General features: G+C 43.6%; 1 protein-coding gene across 4 annotated transcripts; it reads right to left on the bottom strand.

Moving 5' to 3' along the window:
- Positions 1-1,101: 1,101 nt before the first annotated feature.
- On the bottom strand, positions 1,102-17,946 carry CDADC1 (cytidine and dCMP deaminase domain containing 1). Of its 4 annotated transcripts, XR_011050295.1 has the most exons (10): positions 17,868-17,946; positions 14,437-14,531; positions 12,712-12,889; positions 11,299-11,877; positions 9,149-9,198; positions 7,212-7,381; positions 6,498-6,687; positions 5,591-5,651; positions 2,810-4,284; positions 1,102-1,801 (listed from the first exon to the last, which is right to left on the bottom strand). XR_011050295.1 is itself a non-coding variant. In XM_068424971.1 (9 exons), exons 1-9 carry the CDS (start codon positions 17,944-17,946, stop codon positions 4,211-4,213), a joined length of 1,476 nt encoding a protein of 491 aa, XP_068281072.1. In that variant the 3' UTR covers positions 1,102-4,210. The 4 variants fall into 4 exon arrangements, 3 of the variants coding, with proteins under 3 accessions (XP_068281072.1, XP_068281073.1, XP_068281074.1); XM_068424971.1 differs by having other exon boundaries at positions 1,102-4,284; XM_068424972.1 differs by having other exon boundaries at positions 1,102-4,284; positions 6,498-6,696; positions 17,868-17,937.
- Between the last annotated feature and the right edge of the window lie 553 nt (positions 17,947-18,499).

The following is an 18,499-nucleotide window of genomic DNA, read 5'->3' as shown; positions in this document are numbered from 1 at the left end:
CTAGAGATTGGCATGCACCATCTGCCTTCTTTGCTTTTCTAGTCTCCAAGCCATGTTGCTTACTGGATCTAACAAGTCAAAGCCAAACAGATACTCTATTTGAAGTCTGTTTCGCAGGCAGAATGGCTGGAACACAAAAAAGTCTATTTAGCCTGCAAAGCTTTTCAGAGTAGTCCCCACATTAAATATGTCTTTGGGAAGCCTGTCCCATTGCCAGCCCAGCTAACCACGTCCCACTGATTGCTCACGGTGTGTCTACAATGACGTTTCAGTTCAAGAGCACTTCTGAAACGCATCTCCCATCTGCTCCTGCTTACTGTGTGTGGCTCTGTGACACAAGCCAGCCTTGGAGTGCATTGAGTGGGTTTCTTTCAGATGAAGTTAAACAGGAAAATGAGCTGTAGGAATAGCCCTAATGCACTCCACTGGCTAACAGGCCTTCAGTCCACATGCCCAGGCTAAAGCGAGGTGGGTGTAAAACCCCTGATGGGTCAGGCCTTCAGCAGCACCTGCTTCATGCTACAGACTCGCTCCCCTTCAGCTGCACTGCTGACCAGCGTAGCTGTTGGCCCCAATCACCAGAGTGATCCCCCTCTGCGGTGACTCTGAATCAAGGAGGCTGCGTATGCCCGCACAGGCAATCCAGGGCAGCAAGGCAGGAGGCGCAGCAGGGACCAATTTTACTGCTGGGTGGTCAAAGCTTTGCCCACTTCTATCCTTTCCAACCATGAAATGGGCTGGGGAGGTGGCAGCTCACGCAATGCTCCCGGAGGCAGTTCTTATTCTCCTGAGGAAGATGGAATTAATGCTCATTAATGCTCGCAGGGCCGAGGGAGGGGATCCCAGCCCTTACCCCAAGCTGCCAGGAGGCACAGTCTCACGTTGAGACAAATTCTTCAGGAGAGCAGAGGGAGGTGATGCAGCTCAGCAAACAACTGGGACTGCAGAAGCAAGGACAGCACTGGGCCGGTAAAGGGTGTGAGCATTTCAAAGCACTCTGTAATGTTCCTAATAACCCAAAGCACTTAAAAATACACTTCAGTACTTACTGTCAGTTTAATTTATTAGCAGAAAACATGTCTTGCTGTAAGGCAGACAATTAATAGAAAATTTCTGTAATTCTTGGTCAAGAACTCAAACTAGTTACTGATACTTACTGCTCTGAAATGAATGGAAAAGACCCAAAATGCATACAGAAATTTCATACAATATATAAAATATATAACTTTTACATTTCTTCATTTTAAATACATTGCTCTTTTTATGTAAGAAACAAACATCCTAGAGTTCATTTGCAAAATAAGCACTGCAGGAGATGTCCAGTCTTCCGTGGTTTTCCCTGGTAAGCAGATGACATGCACAGCAGCACCTACAGAGTCCATGTGCTGTGAGAGAAACCCCATTCACAGTGGTCCTACTGGCCAGGATAAAGACGCTCCTTTTAATCCCAGTAAGATTTAAAGAATTCAGGCTATACTGATAATCAGAGCCTACAGAAATTTGTGACCCTGTGGAAGAATCTGTAGAAATACAGCAAGACAGAAATAAAGCCAGACTTCCAAGCCTTCAGCCTTACAAGCAATTCCAAGTTTCATGGTAAGTTTTGTACGAAAATGCTCTTTTTAAAAAACAATAAAAAGTAAAGGTAAAATCTTAACTCTTCATGAAGTACAGGTTACTAGCAGCATTCACTGCAGCATAGTTATTTAACCTGCGTGATATTTGACTTGTATCTTGATTTACTTCTCCATGTACCCAGGCCACTTATGATGTTTCAGGGACTTCTCGATTTCAGCTGTTCCTACAAAGACACAGACTTCTTTACCGATTTTGATACCAGCTGACTGATCAGTATAAAACTTGAAGGGGCCTTAAACCTGCCCCTGTTTTTTTCCCTGCTTCTACTTCAAGTAGAAGAGTATTGCCAATGGATTATGGAAACAAGAAGGTTTCAGTGGGTGGAGTGGGGCGGACTTTTTACTCTAATCTGGGACAGCATTCTTCTGATCTGCAGAAAAAGCCCAGAGTAATTATTCTAACACAAGATGCTTACAAGATGTCAGGGGAGAAATATGCCAAAGTAAAACATTTATTATTTAAAAACAGATTACAATCTTGCTTATGGAACACCAACATTTGACTTCAACTTCATATGGAAGCTGCAAACAATGAAATGATATAATCCTTGATGAGAGGAAAAAACTGTCTTTCTGAGGTTTGTACAGGATCCAGACCAAGATCTTGATCCCCAGGCCTGGACTCTGAATGTGACAGGTGAGGCCTAGAGCTCTTGCAGCTGGATCTGCTGGTCTAGATTCAGGACTGGGGTTCCTCCACACTAGATTACAAGACCTGGTGAAATGTCAGTTCAGCAATTTCCTCATGAGCTACTGCGAAAAAGCACTCTTTTCATGGTGTGATGCAAAAATGGGCTTCACTAGCCTTCCCTTAGTTGACAAACAGTGTCAGATTTTTCTCCTTCATTCACTACCTCGTCCTGGGAAATGCAGCTGTATGCACCCTGCTTAGCACGACAGCAGTGGAGCAGGAGGTCAGCCAGCTGCCTGAGGAGATTCCTGCTGCTAACACTCCATGCACCACACTCAACCAGCAGCCCTGGAGTAGGCTTCAATCTAACTAGGCTCAGAGAAACAGCAGCTGCTCCAGTGAGAATGAATTCTCATGGTGGTAAGAAGATATAAGCATTCCCCAGTTCTAAAGTTCAGGTACTCAAGAATGAAGTTATACTCTGAGTCATGAGGGAGGAATCACAGCTCCTTGCTGCAGCTCCAAGCATTAAGAACTGTACCTTAAGTTACAGGACCAGCAGCCAAACTGGGTGAGAACAGACTCCATATAATTAATTCCACGTTAAGGATGCTTTGCACAGTATCCAATCCCAGCTTTGCTATCTAGTTCCAACCTTTTCCAAAGCCTAGAAGAAACAAACAGAACCTACAGCAGCATCTTAGAACATGATTCCCCTTCCAGGACTTTAAAGAGGGCAGCAAAGACAAGACACATGAAAGAACTGGGAAAAGGCTGTTTATATATCCTACCAGCAGCAGCAGAAAAAGGTTTACGGTGTTTGCACTTAAGAGCTAAGCAGAGGAGTGAACAGAAAGTCTTGGAACGTCTGCTAAAACAAAGAGCTAGAGGTCATATTTAAAGCAGCAAACGGGAATAAGGAGAGTGATCTCTCAAAAGATGCTGGGTACAACTCCGTTCTGCTTACCTATTACCTACCCAGCCCCCCCTCAAAACTAACAAAAGCATTAGACTGCAGTTTCACTGGCTGTTTTAATGTCACCCTTGCTCCACGTGTAGTCATCCAAGAGATTGGCACCTAAAAAGATTCCGGCTATTCCACTGGTTCCATCCTATCTATGAAAGAACAGGACATCTGGCACTTTATTAGCTTCTGTATTCCTAGAAGCCTGTTAGTGAAGATTAATAAAACCTAAACACTAGCACTCTTCACACAGTATGTAGGGGCCAGTGAGATGGATACAGCCAAATTCTTTCAGGCCTGCATCCAGAAGCTGAGAAAAAGCAAAGCTCATCTTTGTCTACATTAATTCAGATGGGATGCACTTGAGGAAGCACATGGAGCAGCAATACAAGTACCACAAACCGAAATAGCTCTGCTGATATGGTAGTTGGAAGAGGGTACGTATGAGAGACAAGCTTGATCTCCAAATCACTTACCTAGCAACGACTGCCATCCCACTGTCTTTGTCTCCTTTATACAAGCCACTTTTAGGAATAAGAATAATTGCTAGTGATTATTTATCTACCATTTCCTAGAAGATTCCCTTGATGATGGTACTTGAAGAAATAGGGCTTATTTCTGCATTCTGCTAGTGCAGAACTGAGAAATCCATTCCCTCAATCCATACACCAAGCAAAAAAGACACCATTTTATTATTACTCTGATCTACCAGCAATAAACGTTCGGTATTTTTTTTACTGTGTTAACAATGATTAGCCACCCAGTTACTTTCACAGAAAATACAAGCAGCATTTTTTCCCCAGGAACTTCTAAATTAAAAAGACCTTCAGGTACTTCTGTAAAACATTTAAGACATCATAAATAAACTTATTCTAAAAATCACTTTCCGAACAATAAATAAAACTCTTCCTTTTTTGAAAGTGCAAACACGTTGGATTATAAAAAGTACAGAGCAAGACTGCAGAAGTGCTTAATTATTCAATAGTGACCAAGACACAGTTTCTTGTTTTGGTGCTGCTGGTCATCTAGTGATTTTGTTTTCTGGACCCCATCTAAAGAAAAAAAATATGTGTGAAACATTAATACAACAGTAAGCATAGTCTAAATACTCAACACACACAGGCACACTGGAATAACAGTGGGTAGGGAGTTGGGGTGGGGGAGCTTGTCTTCTTCCCCATATAGAGCAACAGGCAATAATCACAGTAGCAGAAACATACCAAGGCAAAATAGCAACTTAAAACAGTTCAGTGCTGAAAATGCAAGCATACCACCTTGAAGAAAACAGTTAGAAAAATGAGCCCTGTGACAGGTTGTCAAACAAAGTACCCCAGGATGAATCTGGGTCTAAAAACCATTTAGCAGAGAGAGGGACAAATAAGCCCTAACATTTTGCAGTGATTACTAATGCTGTAAACGCTGCTCTGAGCCCTTCCCTCCTCCCTTTTCCCCCAACTCATAAGGAAATAGCTAACAAAGAGACTTCTCCACTAATCTAGCTTGCTACATGTTAGGAATTAGCTTGTAGTACGTGGCTGTTCATGTGCTACAAAAACCATCTTCAGTCTTTTTAATGCTCCTAGCATGGTACTCAATGCTTTGAGTAACTGCCAACTCCCTATCTTTACGCTCCATACCTTCATGCTTGAGGCACAAAAATGATTTAGCTTCTTTTTCCACATTATTTTCCCCTCTGGATGAGAAATATTTTAGGGACTGGTAGCTGACAGTAGATGCCAATGGCGGGTCCCTTTTGTAGCACAAAAAGGCTTCAATGTAAGACTCATCTAAGGTCTGTTTTCAGAAGATGACAGCTCCCTTGCTACAGGGGTGCAGGTCGACAAGGGTTTTGTGGCCTTTATATTACATATGTGTATATATATACACAAAAATAACTGTTGATTGAAAAGCATTGGCATAGATTCTACTTCATAAAAGAAGCACTGAAATGTTCTGCAGAACATATTTAAATGACTTGGAGGAGTCCAATTTGTCTTGAAAAAGAATGGCACTCTTTATAGAACACAATATAAAAAGTCTTTACAGAACAAAATTTGAAACATGATAAAGGAGCCTGAAATGATCTATGTGCAAAACACCATATTCTCGACCTTGATAATAGCATTACTAGATTTTGTAACGTGTGCCAATGCCAAGCACTTGTTAAAACAAGCTTGTTTTTGACTTACCATTAGTTCATCTATTCAAAAAGCTCAGAAAAGTTTTCATAGCAAATTTTAACTAATGAAAATCAAGATTAATTAAGACTAATCAATCCCAGAGGGATTCAGGTTTATTTAAAACATGATCTCACTTATTGATTTCAGTCATAAAATAAATTAATTAAAAAATACTTACTTTCCCTGGCTGTGGGGTCCCGGAATTCAAGGGCATTAGTGTGCAATGGATTTAGTTGCCACTGGTAAAAGAAGAAGAAAACATTTACTTATTCCAGAAGACAGAAGAAAGAGCAAAGGAAGAAACAAAAAGTACCCTACAGTCCTTCACTGTAAGGCATGACTAGGGGCAAGGCAGGAAATGAAGGGTTGCCACACACTTGCTTTAAGGATAAAAAGCTATTAAGAGATGCGTGGCCATTTACTCCCTTGAGGAGGGGAAACGAGACAACAGTGCTGCAGTTTGCCGTGGTGAGCACCCTGAGTGCAGGTGCACTTGGCCACCTTCAAAACACACGACAGATCTTTCATGAGCTGCTGGACGAGCCAATAAAATCATACAGTGATCTCCCACGTCAGCTGCCATGCTGTGACAGGGAGGCTTGGAGAGAATTTCAGAGTGTGAAGAGACCACCTCAAACAACAGCAAAGAATTTCTTTTCAGAAAGGGTTATTAGACATTGGAATGGGCTGCCCAGGGAGGTGGTGGAGTCACCATCTCTGGATGTGTTTAAGAAAAGACTGGACACGGCACTTAGTGCCATGGTCTAGTTGACATGGTGGTGTCAGGGCAACGGTTGGACTCGATGATCCCTGAGGTCTCTTCCAACCTGGTTGATTCTGTGATTCTGTGAATTAGAGGGAAATCTGCAAGGAAATTACAGAAAACAGACATACTTGGACCCACCCTCTGGCATATGGCACAGCACTTCTCCCCAGTGTCGTGATAGAAGAACCTCTTAATTGCACTTACTTGACTAAACAGCACAAGGAAACACTGCTCTATGCTGGCTGCAGATGACTGCTCACTCCACCCTTCCCGCAATGCTGCCCAGAGTTTTTAGAATATAGTACATTTAGACACTTACTGTAAATTTGCTTACACCCTCTAGTTCACCAAACTTCATATAGGATATGTCTGCTTTCTTTTTTCCAGCATCAACATCGCCTGCATAGATCTGTTTGATACCAGCTCCTTTGATTAAAGGGACACATTCATCACACGGACATTTTGTCACAAATATCATGCTTCTCTCATCTGGCTTTATTTCTCGACACCTACAAGCACTCAGAAAACAGAATTTCAGAGTTTATACCTTGATAGTTTTGAATGGTGACAAACTTGATACCTCACAAGAGCAAGCAAAGTGTTATCTTCTCTCAGAAGCAACTTATTCCTAATTGAGTGCACAAGTATACAACAATATCTGTTTAGTTTTACTATCTGTGAACAAAATGCCATCCCACCTCTCCACACGTATCATTGTCAGAAGCCTCAACAATTGCCACACTTCCATATTTCAGGTTATAGCACGGTCCTAGCAGGAAGCAGAGGCAGTGGCTTCTATCTGAAGGATAGATGCCATGCACTGGAGTGAATATCCTTTCAAAACCAAGTTCACTTAAGAAGTCTGAAGAAACCTCAGGAGCTGACTGTGTCCATGCACATTCAAGTTCTGCACCACAGGCATAAACAAGACTGTGTTTGCAATCCACACTTCATCACAGTGACATCATGCATTTGTCATGGAATTGTTTCTGAACCATCTCGTTCTTTTCTGTGGTAAAAATAAGCCTGTTACCTGAATGTCAAGGCATTCTGCTCCGCATGTATAATGTATCTGAACTTTCTGATTTCCCGATCTTTTTGTTTATCATCCATGTGTGGAAAATCAGCATATTCGGATCCAACAGGAAAGGCGTTGTAACCGCAGCCTACAAAATACATTGCTCCTGTTCCATCGCAGCTTCTCTGCAACAGTAAGCAAAGCATCAAATTTGAAAATACTTAAACTGAGTACTAAGTCAAAGTGTTGCGCAACATATACTTTCACATTATCAGCTCATGCCAAGTTACAGCAGTTAAAAGAGAACTCAGCTCTTGCTGACTGCACCATGTCTGTACGGAGCTTTTCCACTAAGCTCCATAAAAGCTGCACCGGCAAACTGTAACATCGCACACAACACACTGCACCAGGCTTTGGAGCCTTTCCTTTTAGCAAGTAATGCTGATAGCAGGAACAAAAAGTCTGAAGGATTTAGTCCTTAAGCCCTTCTGCAATGTACAAAATTAAAGACAGCTGGAGTTAGTCCCTGAGGTGCCACAGACTGTTTCACTTGTCTCTCAACAGAGCCAGTGACCAGTGGGCTGATGAAGTAGCAATCGGCGATTGAAATCAGAACAAGAAACAAAACAGCAATAAGCAGTTGATGATTGAAGTGCTAAAAACAAAGGAAGACTATGTTGCAGCTGCATGAAGAATGAGGCTTCCTGGAATTGGTAACGTGCGTAATCAGAGACTTAAAGAAATAAAAACTTTATGTTTCGATGGGAAAAAGCACAGTAACAGTACCTGTAGAACAATATCACTTTGATCCAAAAACGACCCTGCTGAAGCCAGTACAGCATTTCAATTGCAATAAAAATCCTCAAGTGATTGTCAGGCTATGATTGCACTGAGACCTCGCCAAAAAAGAGCTGCAAAGAGGGACCATGCAGAGTAGGCACATGCTGCCTGATCAGCAGCTGTGGCAAAAGTTGGTAGACCGGACACCTAGAATCACAGAATCATAGAATGGTTTGGGTTGGAATGGACCTTAAAGATCATCTAGTTCCAACCCCCCTGCCACAGGCAGGCGACACCTTCCACTAGACCAGGTTGCTCAAAGCCCCATCCAACCTGGCCTTGAACACTGCCAGGGAAGGGGCAGCGACAGCTTCTCTAAGCAACCTGTGCCAGTGTCTCACCACCCTCACAGTAAAGAATTTCTTCCTAATATCTCATCTCAATCTCCCCTCTTTCAGTTTAAAACCGTTACCCCTCGTCCTATCACTACATGCCCTTGCAAAAAGTCCCTCTCCTGCTTTCCTGTAGGCCCCCTTCAGGTACTGGAAGGCTGCTAGAAGGTCTCCCCAGAGCCTTCTCTTCTCCAGGCTGAACAGCCCCAACTCTCTCAGCCTGTCTTCATAGGAGAGGTGCTCCAGCCCTCTCATCATCTTCGTGGCCCTCTGGACTCGCTCCAACAGGTCCGTGTCCTTCTTATGTTGTGGGCCCCAGAGCTGGATGCAGTACTCCAGGTGGGGTCTCACAAGAGCAGAGGGGCAGAATCACCTCCCTCGACCTGCTGGCCATGCTGCTTTTGATGCAGCCCAGGATATGGTTGGCCTTCTGGGCTGCAAGTGCCCATTGCTCGCTCATGTTGAGCTTCTCATCAGCCATCATCCCCAAGTCCTTCTCCCCAGGGTTGCTCTCAATCCATTCTCCGCCCAGTGTGTACTTGTGCTTGGGATTGCCCTGACCCACATCGGGGCAACACACTTCCCCTTCATTTTGACAGCATAACAATGAACCAATCATTAACTTAGTTACTAAAGAACGAGAAGTGCAAGCTTTCTATAGCACTGTGCATGTGTATAAAAAAAAGCACGTGTATAAACTTAAAGCAAAATAACAAGCTCAAAGCAGATACAAGTGTATGAATTGTGAGTGCAAGAAAAAGTAACTTTTTCAATACTTACTGATTTTTCTTCTGCCCAAATAATAGCTCCAACTCCTGTTTTATGATCCTCTAAAATACATAACATTTTAGCAGTAAGTAACAAATCAAGCACTTCTGAGTTACCTATACATTAACATATGACATCCTAGATCAAGGAATAACATTCATTATTGCTTCATGGACAGAGGAAAAGAAATGCAGAAAGATTAAGAGCTTCAAAGTCATAGGAGTTTACTGCAAAAGCTGGGTATGCTTTAACTGCAAGGCCAGCCATTCTAAGACTTTGCTACGTACATTTGTCCACAAATGCTAAGAAGCAACCAATGCATATATCAGATATGAAAATGTGTGCCAAGAATATATATGGACAGGTTCGCTGATGGGAGACTGTAAACTGATGAAAACTTTCTTGCTGTTTATTACTTAATTTGATTACTTAATTTCTGCCATTCCTTAAGTTTATGGTTCTCTGGTCTGAATTCCTATCAAAGTTAGTTGTATTTTATACCTTAGTCAAAGAAAAAATGTTAACAATTGGATTTTGGGGGGTGTTTCCTTTCACTACCACAGAAAACTGGAACAGAACTTTCATTATGTGACGTGGAAGATTTTTATGGAACTTGGAAATCTTCCCCAGTAGCTATGGATGAGAGTCTTGATCAGTGAAAACAGAGAATACCAAGGAGAAAAAAAAATTTCAGGCTTCCAATGATTAATATTGTAGAAGATGCTGTTTCAATGTAGCATTTCCATCATCCTTAGTATCACTACTATATACAATCACTAAAAGAGGGTCTTTCCTGCCAAAGGCATGTTTTATGAGGGCTGACTTTATTTATATTCTGCATATTTATTAGTCACTGATGTATATTAAGCCAGCATTGAAAACATCCTATGATCTTGCTCCCGTTATATCCACCTATATAATAATGTAAAGTATCAAAATATGTGTGTGTGCTGTTATTTATTTTAATTTCATTACAGGACTAAAGTGGAATAAGCTTTACTCATAAAACAGACCTGAGTCCAGGCTGAACAGCACAGATAAGACTGAATTTTGCTGCCCCAAGAATGAGTACTCAGGCTTGGTCATTCTATCTTGCTCTGTACAACAGCAGTTGTACAAAAAACTCACAACTAGTTCCATGAAACTTCTGAATTACTTCTAAAAACATAATCTCCTCTGCAACTTTTGGTGACCAAATTTGCAGAGGGTACCTGAAGAAAAAAAAGAAACACAAACCAAAAAAGGGAAAGGTTCTAAAATATGTAGATTCACCTTTACAAATAACGTCTGAATAAGTCAAAAGGCACATTCAGCACCTGACTTGATAGGTTGGTTTTGTGTGTGCCTGTTAGAGGACTAGTTTTGTTTTAAGCTTTAAATATGTACTATTTATTTGTTTACAAGGGTTTTAAAAAAGCAACTACCTCCATCTAGATGAAAAAAAATCACTAAGTTTTTTTCACTAACATCATAACTAACTACTAAAACTTGGTAGTTTTAGTAGTTTTAAGTCTTCATATTCTGTTCTCTGAAAGAACTTCTCAGTTTACTGCATTGCTACCCAGACAGAATACAGTAGCTAGCAGAAGTCACCTGTATCAAAAGGTAGTCAGTAACTTCCTTTCCACCCTGAAAGCCTGTACATCAAAACTCCAGCATCTTTGCAAAGAAAACCCCCATCAGATATATCATCACTTTCACTAATAAGATTGGAACTAGGAAACTTAATATAACTGTACTTAATGCCCTACTGGAAGGATATTATTTCACTGCTCTTTTCTAAAGAAGTGTACACAATATGCTTAAAATATTGGCACTTATTTGATAACAGAAACATCTTGTGAAAAGAGCCTCAGAGCAGCCTGAAGAATTTAAATGTCATTGTATTCTATTTTCAGATAGGTGTTGGACATGTTGTCAGGGCAGGCTTTGCTAGCACTGTCTGTGAAATACCTGCCCTGATTTTCTCTTGGAAAGCTCAGTGCTTTCACACACAATACTATGTACACCTGTGGCATTTTTACTTTCACTGCTGCTCCTGTTTCACAGACGTAGGAATGGAATTCAGAAGCTTGCTCAAGGAAGTATTTGGAAGAAGTAAGACTTCAGGAACTCGTTCTACTCATGAGGCCAATTCTTCCTCCACTACTGTAACAACTCACCTGTCCGGTAGGCAAGTAGTCGGGCTTGTATCATACAGTGCCTTGCAATTTCTTGGGGCAAACCCTGATGGTCTGTTTCATTTGTTTGCCGTGATTCACTGCTGTAAAATCCAAAGCATCCAAAGACAGGGACACTGGCAGCCACTGTCGCCAAGACCAAGACAAGATCTTTCATATTTTGCCTAAGGTTGCTGAAGTATGGATTTTCACAGAGGTTCTCCAGTCCTATTGTCATCAACATTTGCTTGTGCGTTTCTTCATTTGAAATTAGGAATAAACTTTCATACTCTTTTATTCTCTCTTGTCTACATGCAGTATAAAAGTCAGTATTCGAGTCAGGCTGAGATTTTGCTATTTTTTGAATAAAGTCAAACTTGGTGGAAGTTTCTTCAACAAATTGCACCATATAGCACACCAAGGGCTGAAGCAACACACACACGCGAGCACGACTGTTTGACTTCAGTCTTTCTACTGCTTTGGCATCTAGCTTTGCATCATCAGAAGTCATGGGATTGGATGCCTCATTCTGCAAGCTGATTTCAGGATCTGCAGGCCAGTAAGAAATCCTGTTCACCCCAGCTGGAAGAGAAGATAATGCAGCAAAACGAACCATGCAAGCACAAGGGAACATAAACCTCCTTTTCAACACACTATTGCCTAACCCTGTTTTTACTCCTTTAAGGCTGTAAGTGCTGTTTCAGTGGCATCTGGACAACAGAAATGCTAGCATATACGAATATCCAGAGCTTATCAGACTTGATAATCAGACTATAGACAAAAATTGGAATTTCCTAAGTTCTAAGATCTTTGTGGCAGCCTTATTTTGCATCTTACCTAGAACAGATACATTAACACCAGAAAAGTTAGCACTAATAGAAGTTGCTGCTGAGATTAAAAACCAATACTTGCAGAAGGGCTGTACCAGCAGATCCCATTTCAGGAAGTGAATAATATGACCTGTCTTCATCTCACTTGGTGAGAGGAAACCCTAAAGTACTCCCTGTGATTTCTGCATGAAAAACACCCTTCCTCTGGTGCCACAGACAAGCAATGAGAGGGCAAGGAAAAATACAGCAATCTAGGCCTAGTCATCAGGCTTAGGGTTGCTCTGGCAAAGTGCAACAGGTATGTCAGAATCTCAGCAGCGCATCCCAACCAAGAGACAAGCACCACCAATAATAAAAGTTGCACAGAGAAATACGGTCTCTGTAGCAAACCCTAGTTTCTTGATCATCGGCTCCAGGAAATGCACATTCAATACTGTTCTCAGCCTTGTGGAAAATAATAAGTGCACGCTACACAAGTTAGGGATTGGCATTCACAACTGGGACAGTCCAAAGAGAAAACAGGCTTTCTGATACCACCAATCACAAGTGTAACATTTACTCATACTCTCCTACCGTTGTTGCTTACCGTTTACAATCATTTTTAAACAAGTTGAACATGGTTTTCTGGAAAAATAAAGATCACAGTTTTTAAGTCTTGATCCGTGTTTAATGAGTGCAATCTGGCCAGCATGCAAGTCTGAACTGGAACAATGAAGACCGATAATCTTCATGTTTTTCACCACAACTAGACCACTCTTCTTTACCTACAGAAAAATGCATTACTATTATTATTATTTTACTTTTTTTCAGCATCAAGTCCATAGAGATGTTACAGCTCTTCCTTGGGGACCGGTAATCATCCAGGATCAGAGCATATAGCTCTTCAGTACAAATTGTGACATGAATCATTAAACAATCTCTGTTACATTTCCCCTAAGCAGTATTTTTTTTGGTGGTTTCTACATGTGCCTGTTAATATCAGAGTGCTGTGCCCTGTCAAACTTCAAATAGTGACTCGTCACAAATTCCTGATTTTTCTGGTCATGGCTTTGCCCATAACAAAACCCAGAAGCAGCACAGAAAATTCTGTTAATTATAGCTGAAAACCCCTCTGAATCATCCAGCGTCTGGAAACGCTCATGAATTTAATTTCTGTCTTAAGCTTGATCATCCTGGGAGCCAATAGCTTCTCTAGCTTTATTTCGGTCTCTTCATTTATAGAAATTACTCCTGGTTCTAAAGAATCTTCCATGGAAAAAGTCTGCCTACCACAGACAATAGCTCTTGCATCTGGATTCCCATGTATTGTGAGGAAACTGGATACAAGCTAGTTTGATGAAGCTGGTGAAACAGATCTCATTATGCAATCCAGCTGCTACCAGAACATTGTTGCCTTAGATCTGTAAATTATTCAATTTCTTTGCAGTTGCAGGAATGAGGCTGTACAAAAGCCCTACGTACAACCCAAGTGCCATTCCTAACTGAATTACTAAATTTGAAACTGCTTTTGAAGTCTGTATGGTGCTGCTGACCTATCCCTCTTTCAGATCTAGTCTGGGACATACCAAGCTCTGAAAATTAGGCCTAACTGTCACTCAAATTATTTTACTACTTTTCTTTTTTGTCCTGGCTCCTGGCTGATACATGTGCTATGGATCTTAGCACAGGGGTATGCTCTGCACAAAGTAGTAATCATTTTAAAGAGCACAGTAAGAACTCTGATCACAAAAGGAAACACCCTGTTCCACGACACTCTGAAAATGCCCCTCTGCTTTGAAGTGTAACTGGCAGCTTCTTTAGAAGACCCATTCTCAAGGACAGTTTCTTTTCATTGTCACTAAGGTAGTTATCTACAAGTTCTTGATCAGTAAACGTTTCAAGTAGTTCTGTGCACCTCCACTGTATAAGAGAACTCTTCTACAATCATGAACATTGACATTTTAAGTAGTATTTCTACACCATCAACCACACTGATTTTAAAGTTATAATTAGTATATACTAAGAAGTGCACGGTATACAGCATGCCTCCTTTGTTATGCTCTTCAAAATACCCACCAGCATTTTTTACGGTTTGCTTCACCTGTCAGGTCAAAGTTTTTCAGAAATAGCATGCTGTTTAACCATTTTGCTCTTTTTCTCCCATGAATGGATTTTTTCTACTTCTAAGAAATATTTGAAAAATGTTCATCAGCCTTTTTTTTTCCCCCCTCTGAACTATCTGTCATGTAAAGAGCAGTTAGGTTAAATTCACTGCAGGATGTATTAACATCTGTTCAGAAAGACCAATTAATGGTAAACGTAGACATTTTACCTGTGATTTTTTCTGTTGCTCAGATGAGGGAAAGAGCTCCATCCAGAGACTGAACAAAGTAAAAAGATTGACCTTAGAAAGTCTTGGCATTTGACCTGTCATTAAGAAAAAAAAAAAATACTTATTAAAGACTATTTATAAAGAAACCCCACATAGCTGAACAATATTTGCCAAGACTTCTACACCACAGCTGCTACAGAAGCTGGTTCATGAACCACTTCTGCTATTACAACAGCTAAATCCACACTGTCCTCTTCAGGGCAGTAGCTGTCAACTCAGAATGCTCACATCTGGATGCAGAGATCAGATTTGTGCAACAAGAGAAAGTGGTGGAACTTCCACTGAAATTCAGTGAGTTAGTTCTACTCTGAGGTGAAGAGAGAAATAACCGATCAGATCCCACATAACAATGTTCTCAAATGATTCACAGATGATTACAGAAATTTGAGACATAGCTTGTGATTCAGCTTCAGGCTCACTACAGAAGAGAGCAGAAATATCTCGGCAGGCATCATGATCTTACACTGATACCCAGAGCAAGAGTGGATGAGCCTTTGTGAAACCTTCCAGTTACATCAGTTCTGGAGAAACCTGCTTCTGGATTTTTACAGTCTGCTTAATTTTTTTTTGACACCATTTCCCACAGCATTCTCCTGGAGACACTGGCTGCTCATGGCTTGGAAGGGCGTATGCTTCGCTGGGTAAAAAACTGGCTGGATGGCTGGGCCCAAAGAGTTGTAGTGAATGGAGTTAAACCCAGTTGGCGGCTGGTCACAAGTGGTGTTCCCCAGGGCTCAAGACTGGGGCCAGTTCTGTTCAATACCTTTATCAGTGATCTGGATGAGGGGATCAAGTGCATCCTCAGTAAGTTCGCAGACAATAACAAGTTGGGTGGGAGTGTTGATCTGCTTGAGGGTAGGAAGGCTCTGCAGAGGGTTCTGGACAGGTTGGATTGATGGGTAGAGTCCAACTGTATGAGGTTCAACAAGGCCAAGTGTCAGGTCCTGCACTTGGGGCACAACAACCCATGCGATGCTACAGGCTTGGGGAAGAGTGGCTGGAAAGCTGCCTGGTGGAAAGGGACCTTGGGGTGTTGATCGATGGCCGGCTGAATATGAGCCAGCAGTGTGCCCAGGTGGCCAAGAAGGCCAACAGCATCCTGGCTTGTATCAGAAATAGTGTGGCCAGCAGGACTAGGGAAGTGATTGTCCCTCTGTACTCAGCACTGGTGAGGCCACATCTCGAATACTGTGTTCAGTTTTGGGCCCCTCACTACAAGAAAGACACCGAGGTGCTGGAGCGAGTCCAAAGAAGGGCAACGAAGCTGGTGAAGGGCCTAGAGCACAAGTCTTATGAGGAGCAGCTGAGGGAACTGGGGTTGTTTAGTCTGGAGAAAAGGAGGCGGAGGGGAGACCTTATCGCTCTCTACCACTACCTGAAAGGAGGTTGTGGCGAGGTGGGTGTTGGTCTCTTCTCCCAAGTGACAAATGACAGGACGAGAGGAAATGGCCTCAAGTTGCGCCAGGGGAGGTTTAGATTGGATATCAGGAAAAATTTCTTCACTGAAAGGATTGTCAAGCATTGGAACAGGCTACCCAGGGAAGTGGTGGAGTCACCATCCCTGGAGGTATTTAAAAGACGAGTAGATGTGGTGCTTAGGGACATGGTTTAGTGGTGGACTTGGCAGTGCTAGGTTAACAGTTGGACTTGATGATCTTAAAGGACTTTTCCAACCAAAATGATTCTATGATTCTGTGATTCTGGTTAGATTTTTACAAAAATTTAAACCTATTGCTCAGGCTGTCACTTCTGACTAAATAACCAAAGAGGTAGCAAAGCATCCCTTCTTGGACCACCACCTTGTGCTGTGTTGTGCTTCTACTCAGAATCTGGACTTTGTGCTGTGAGGGCCAGTGCTCAGCATTACTGAGTGTCCCACAAATGAACCCTGTTGTGAATTGACATGAATTTACAATGAGAAGCAGGAGAATATTATAATGAAAAAGGAAAGACCTGTGGTCACAGTTATCATATCTATGTATCCACATCTTTATTCACTTACATAGTTAAATGTTCCCTTAAATTCAACGGAGTGAAGAGAATACTGATTAAAGTGGCCTGGAAAAAAGGTAGAAGATATCTTACAGAATTTAAAGCAACTACAGAAGATTGGGGAAGAAAAGGAATCAGGCTCTTTGCTACTGAGAGCAAAACCATATACAAAAGGAGCGTTCTTTTCAAGTGCATCAAGTCCTTACAGCTTCCCTACTCTACACAGCTTCCCTACTTCACACAAAGGTAGGATTTTATTCCTTCAGGTTAGGGATCTCGCTTCAGGTTAGGGATCTCCAGGGAAAGCATGCTGCAAAGTCCAGTGTCAAAAACCCTGCTGCTCCTGCACCTGCACACAAAAAGAAGCAGGGCACTGCCCATCTGGACATGGCTCAAATACAGGATTATGCCACGGTTGCAACATAGGAGTCCTTAGTTCAAAGTCTGGAAGGCTTGTAAGAAGTCATCTTACAAGTATGAAACTAGCACTGTGCTTTGACAGCACCAAGGAGGAGGAAATCAGTGACATCACTCTCCTGTCTGGAAAAACGAAACTAGAAACCATTTCCAGAGTTCATCTTCTTTGCTCGCTTGGCAGCAGGATTTTCATGAAACTAGGATGAAACAAAACCCATTCACCTATCAAGGAGACCTGGTGGCCCTGTCATGGTCCTCAGTCTGACAGCTATATATAGAGCCCGTGGGCGATCTGTATGTACACACCACTCCCCTGGGACGGCAGGGGTGGCATAGATGAAATCTATCAAGATCTGCTTCATCTGGGCACCCCCAGCCTTGTGAGAAAGTTCCTCTCTACTAAGTTCGTACATGGGCCCTGCTGTAGGGGTTAGTAAGAACACCCCTCAGAAGACAAGCATTTTTATACACATTACATTTTATACAGATTAAATATACACGGTATAGAACTGGAAAAGGAAGTAATTTTGACAGGGAGGGAAATGCAAAATACAACCATATGTTATCAAAAAGCCTTATGCGGGCAGCGGGGGGGTGTGGGGGGGTGGAGATACTCTATTCCATTGTCTGTACGGGGCAGGAGCACCCTATGAAATAGCAGTTGAGCGGGGGGGAAGGCAGGAGCTCTCCGAGCAGCCCCGGGGAGGGGAAAGCCTTACCAGCACCCTGAGGAGAGGACAAACAGGACGGTTCCGGGCATAAACACCTCGAACCACCCGGTGGACAAGATACCCGCGAGGGCCAATCAGCACATACACCACCACCCCCCGCCCCGCCAGCCGTTAGCGCCCGCTGCCCACCGCGGCGCGGCCGCCGCTCCCTCACGGCCGCGGCAGGGGCAGGCCCCGGCCCAGCGCGCCCCGCCGCCAGGCCCCCCACGGCGGGCACGGGACGCCGCTCACCGGCCATGCTGTCCGTCTGCGTGCTCGCCGCGCTCATCCGCGGCTCCCCCGCCGCCACCGCCTCCTCCGCGCCGTGCATCGGTGCCGGTGCGGGTCCCGGTGCCCGCCGCGCCCACCCACGCCCCGCCTACCCACGCCCCGCCTACCCACGCCCCGCCTACCCACGCCCCGCCTACCCACGCCCCGCCTCCATGGCCGCCCCGCTCCTCCCTCAGGGCGTCGCCGCGGCGGGGGCGTCCGCATGGCAACCGCCGCTGACGGGCGGGAGCCTCTGCCAATAGGAAGCGGGAGCGGAAGGAGAGGGTGGAGCTTGTGACGGGGCGGGTCGGCGGCTGAGGCGCAGCGGCGGCAGCCGGCGGGTGCGGCCTTTGGACTGGGGCCTTAACGTTAACGTACACCCCACCGCGTCGCTCTTCCAGCGAGATATCACCCCTTCAGGAGTCGGGAGGCTTCGGCGGTGGTTGTCGGGCTAACCGCTGCCCGCCGGGGTGCAGCGTCAGGGGGAGCGTTGTCCCCGTGCGCCGCGGGCCCTCGTCCCCGGCCTGGCCCTTGGTGGCCTCCCGGGGAGAATCCGAGCCCGAGGGGCACCCTGGCGCCGACCCCGGGGCTGAGCCAGCGTCCACTCCCCAGCA

This window comes from Nyctibius grandis, chromosome 2 (assembly GCF_013368605.1).
Source record: "Nyctibius grandis isolate bNycGra1 chromosome 2, bNycGra1.pri, whole genome shotgun sequence".
NCBI classification, from domain to species: domain Eukaryota; kingdom Metazoa; phylum Chordata; class Aves; order Nyctibiiformes; family Nyctibiidae; genus Nyctibius; species Nyctibius grandis.
This window is presented reverse-complemented; position numbering and strand designations above follow the sequence as displayed.

Excerpts from the sequence above, each read along its gene's own strand:
- CDADC1 (XM_068424971.1), bottom strand. The coding sequence starts at position 17,946 with ATGCACGGCGCGGAGGAGGCGGTGGCGGCGGGGGAGCCGCGGATGAGC. Across the intron at positions 14,532-17,867 it reads GCAGACGGACAGCATGGCCG|GTCAAATGCCAAGACTTTCT; the intron begins GTGAGCGGCGTC and ends TCTTAATGACAG. Across the intron at positions 9,199-11,298 it reads ACTACTTGCCTACCGGACAG|AGGATCATAAAACAGGAGTT; the intron begins GTGAGTTGTTAC and ends TATGTATTTTAG.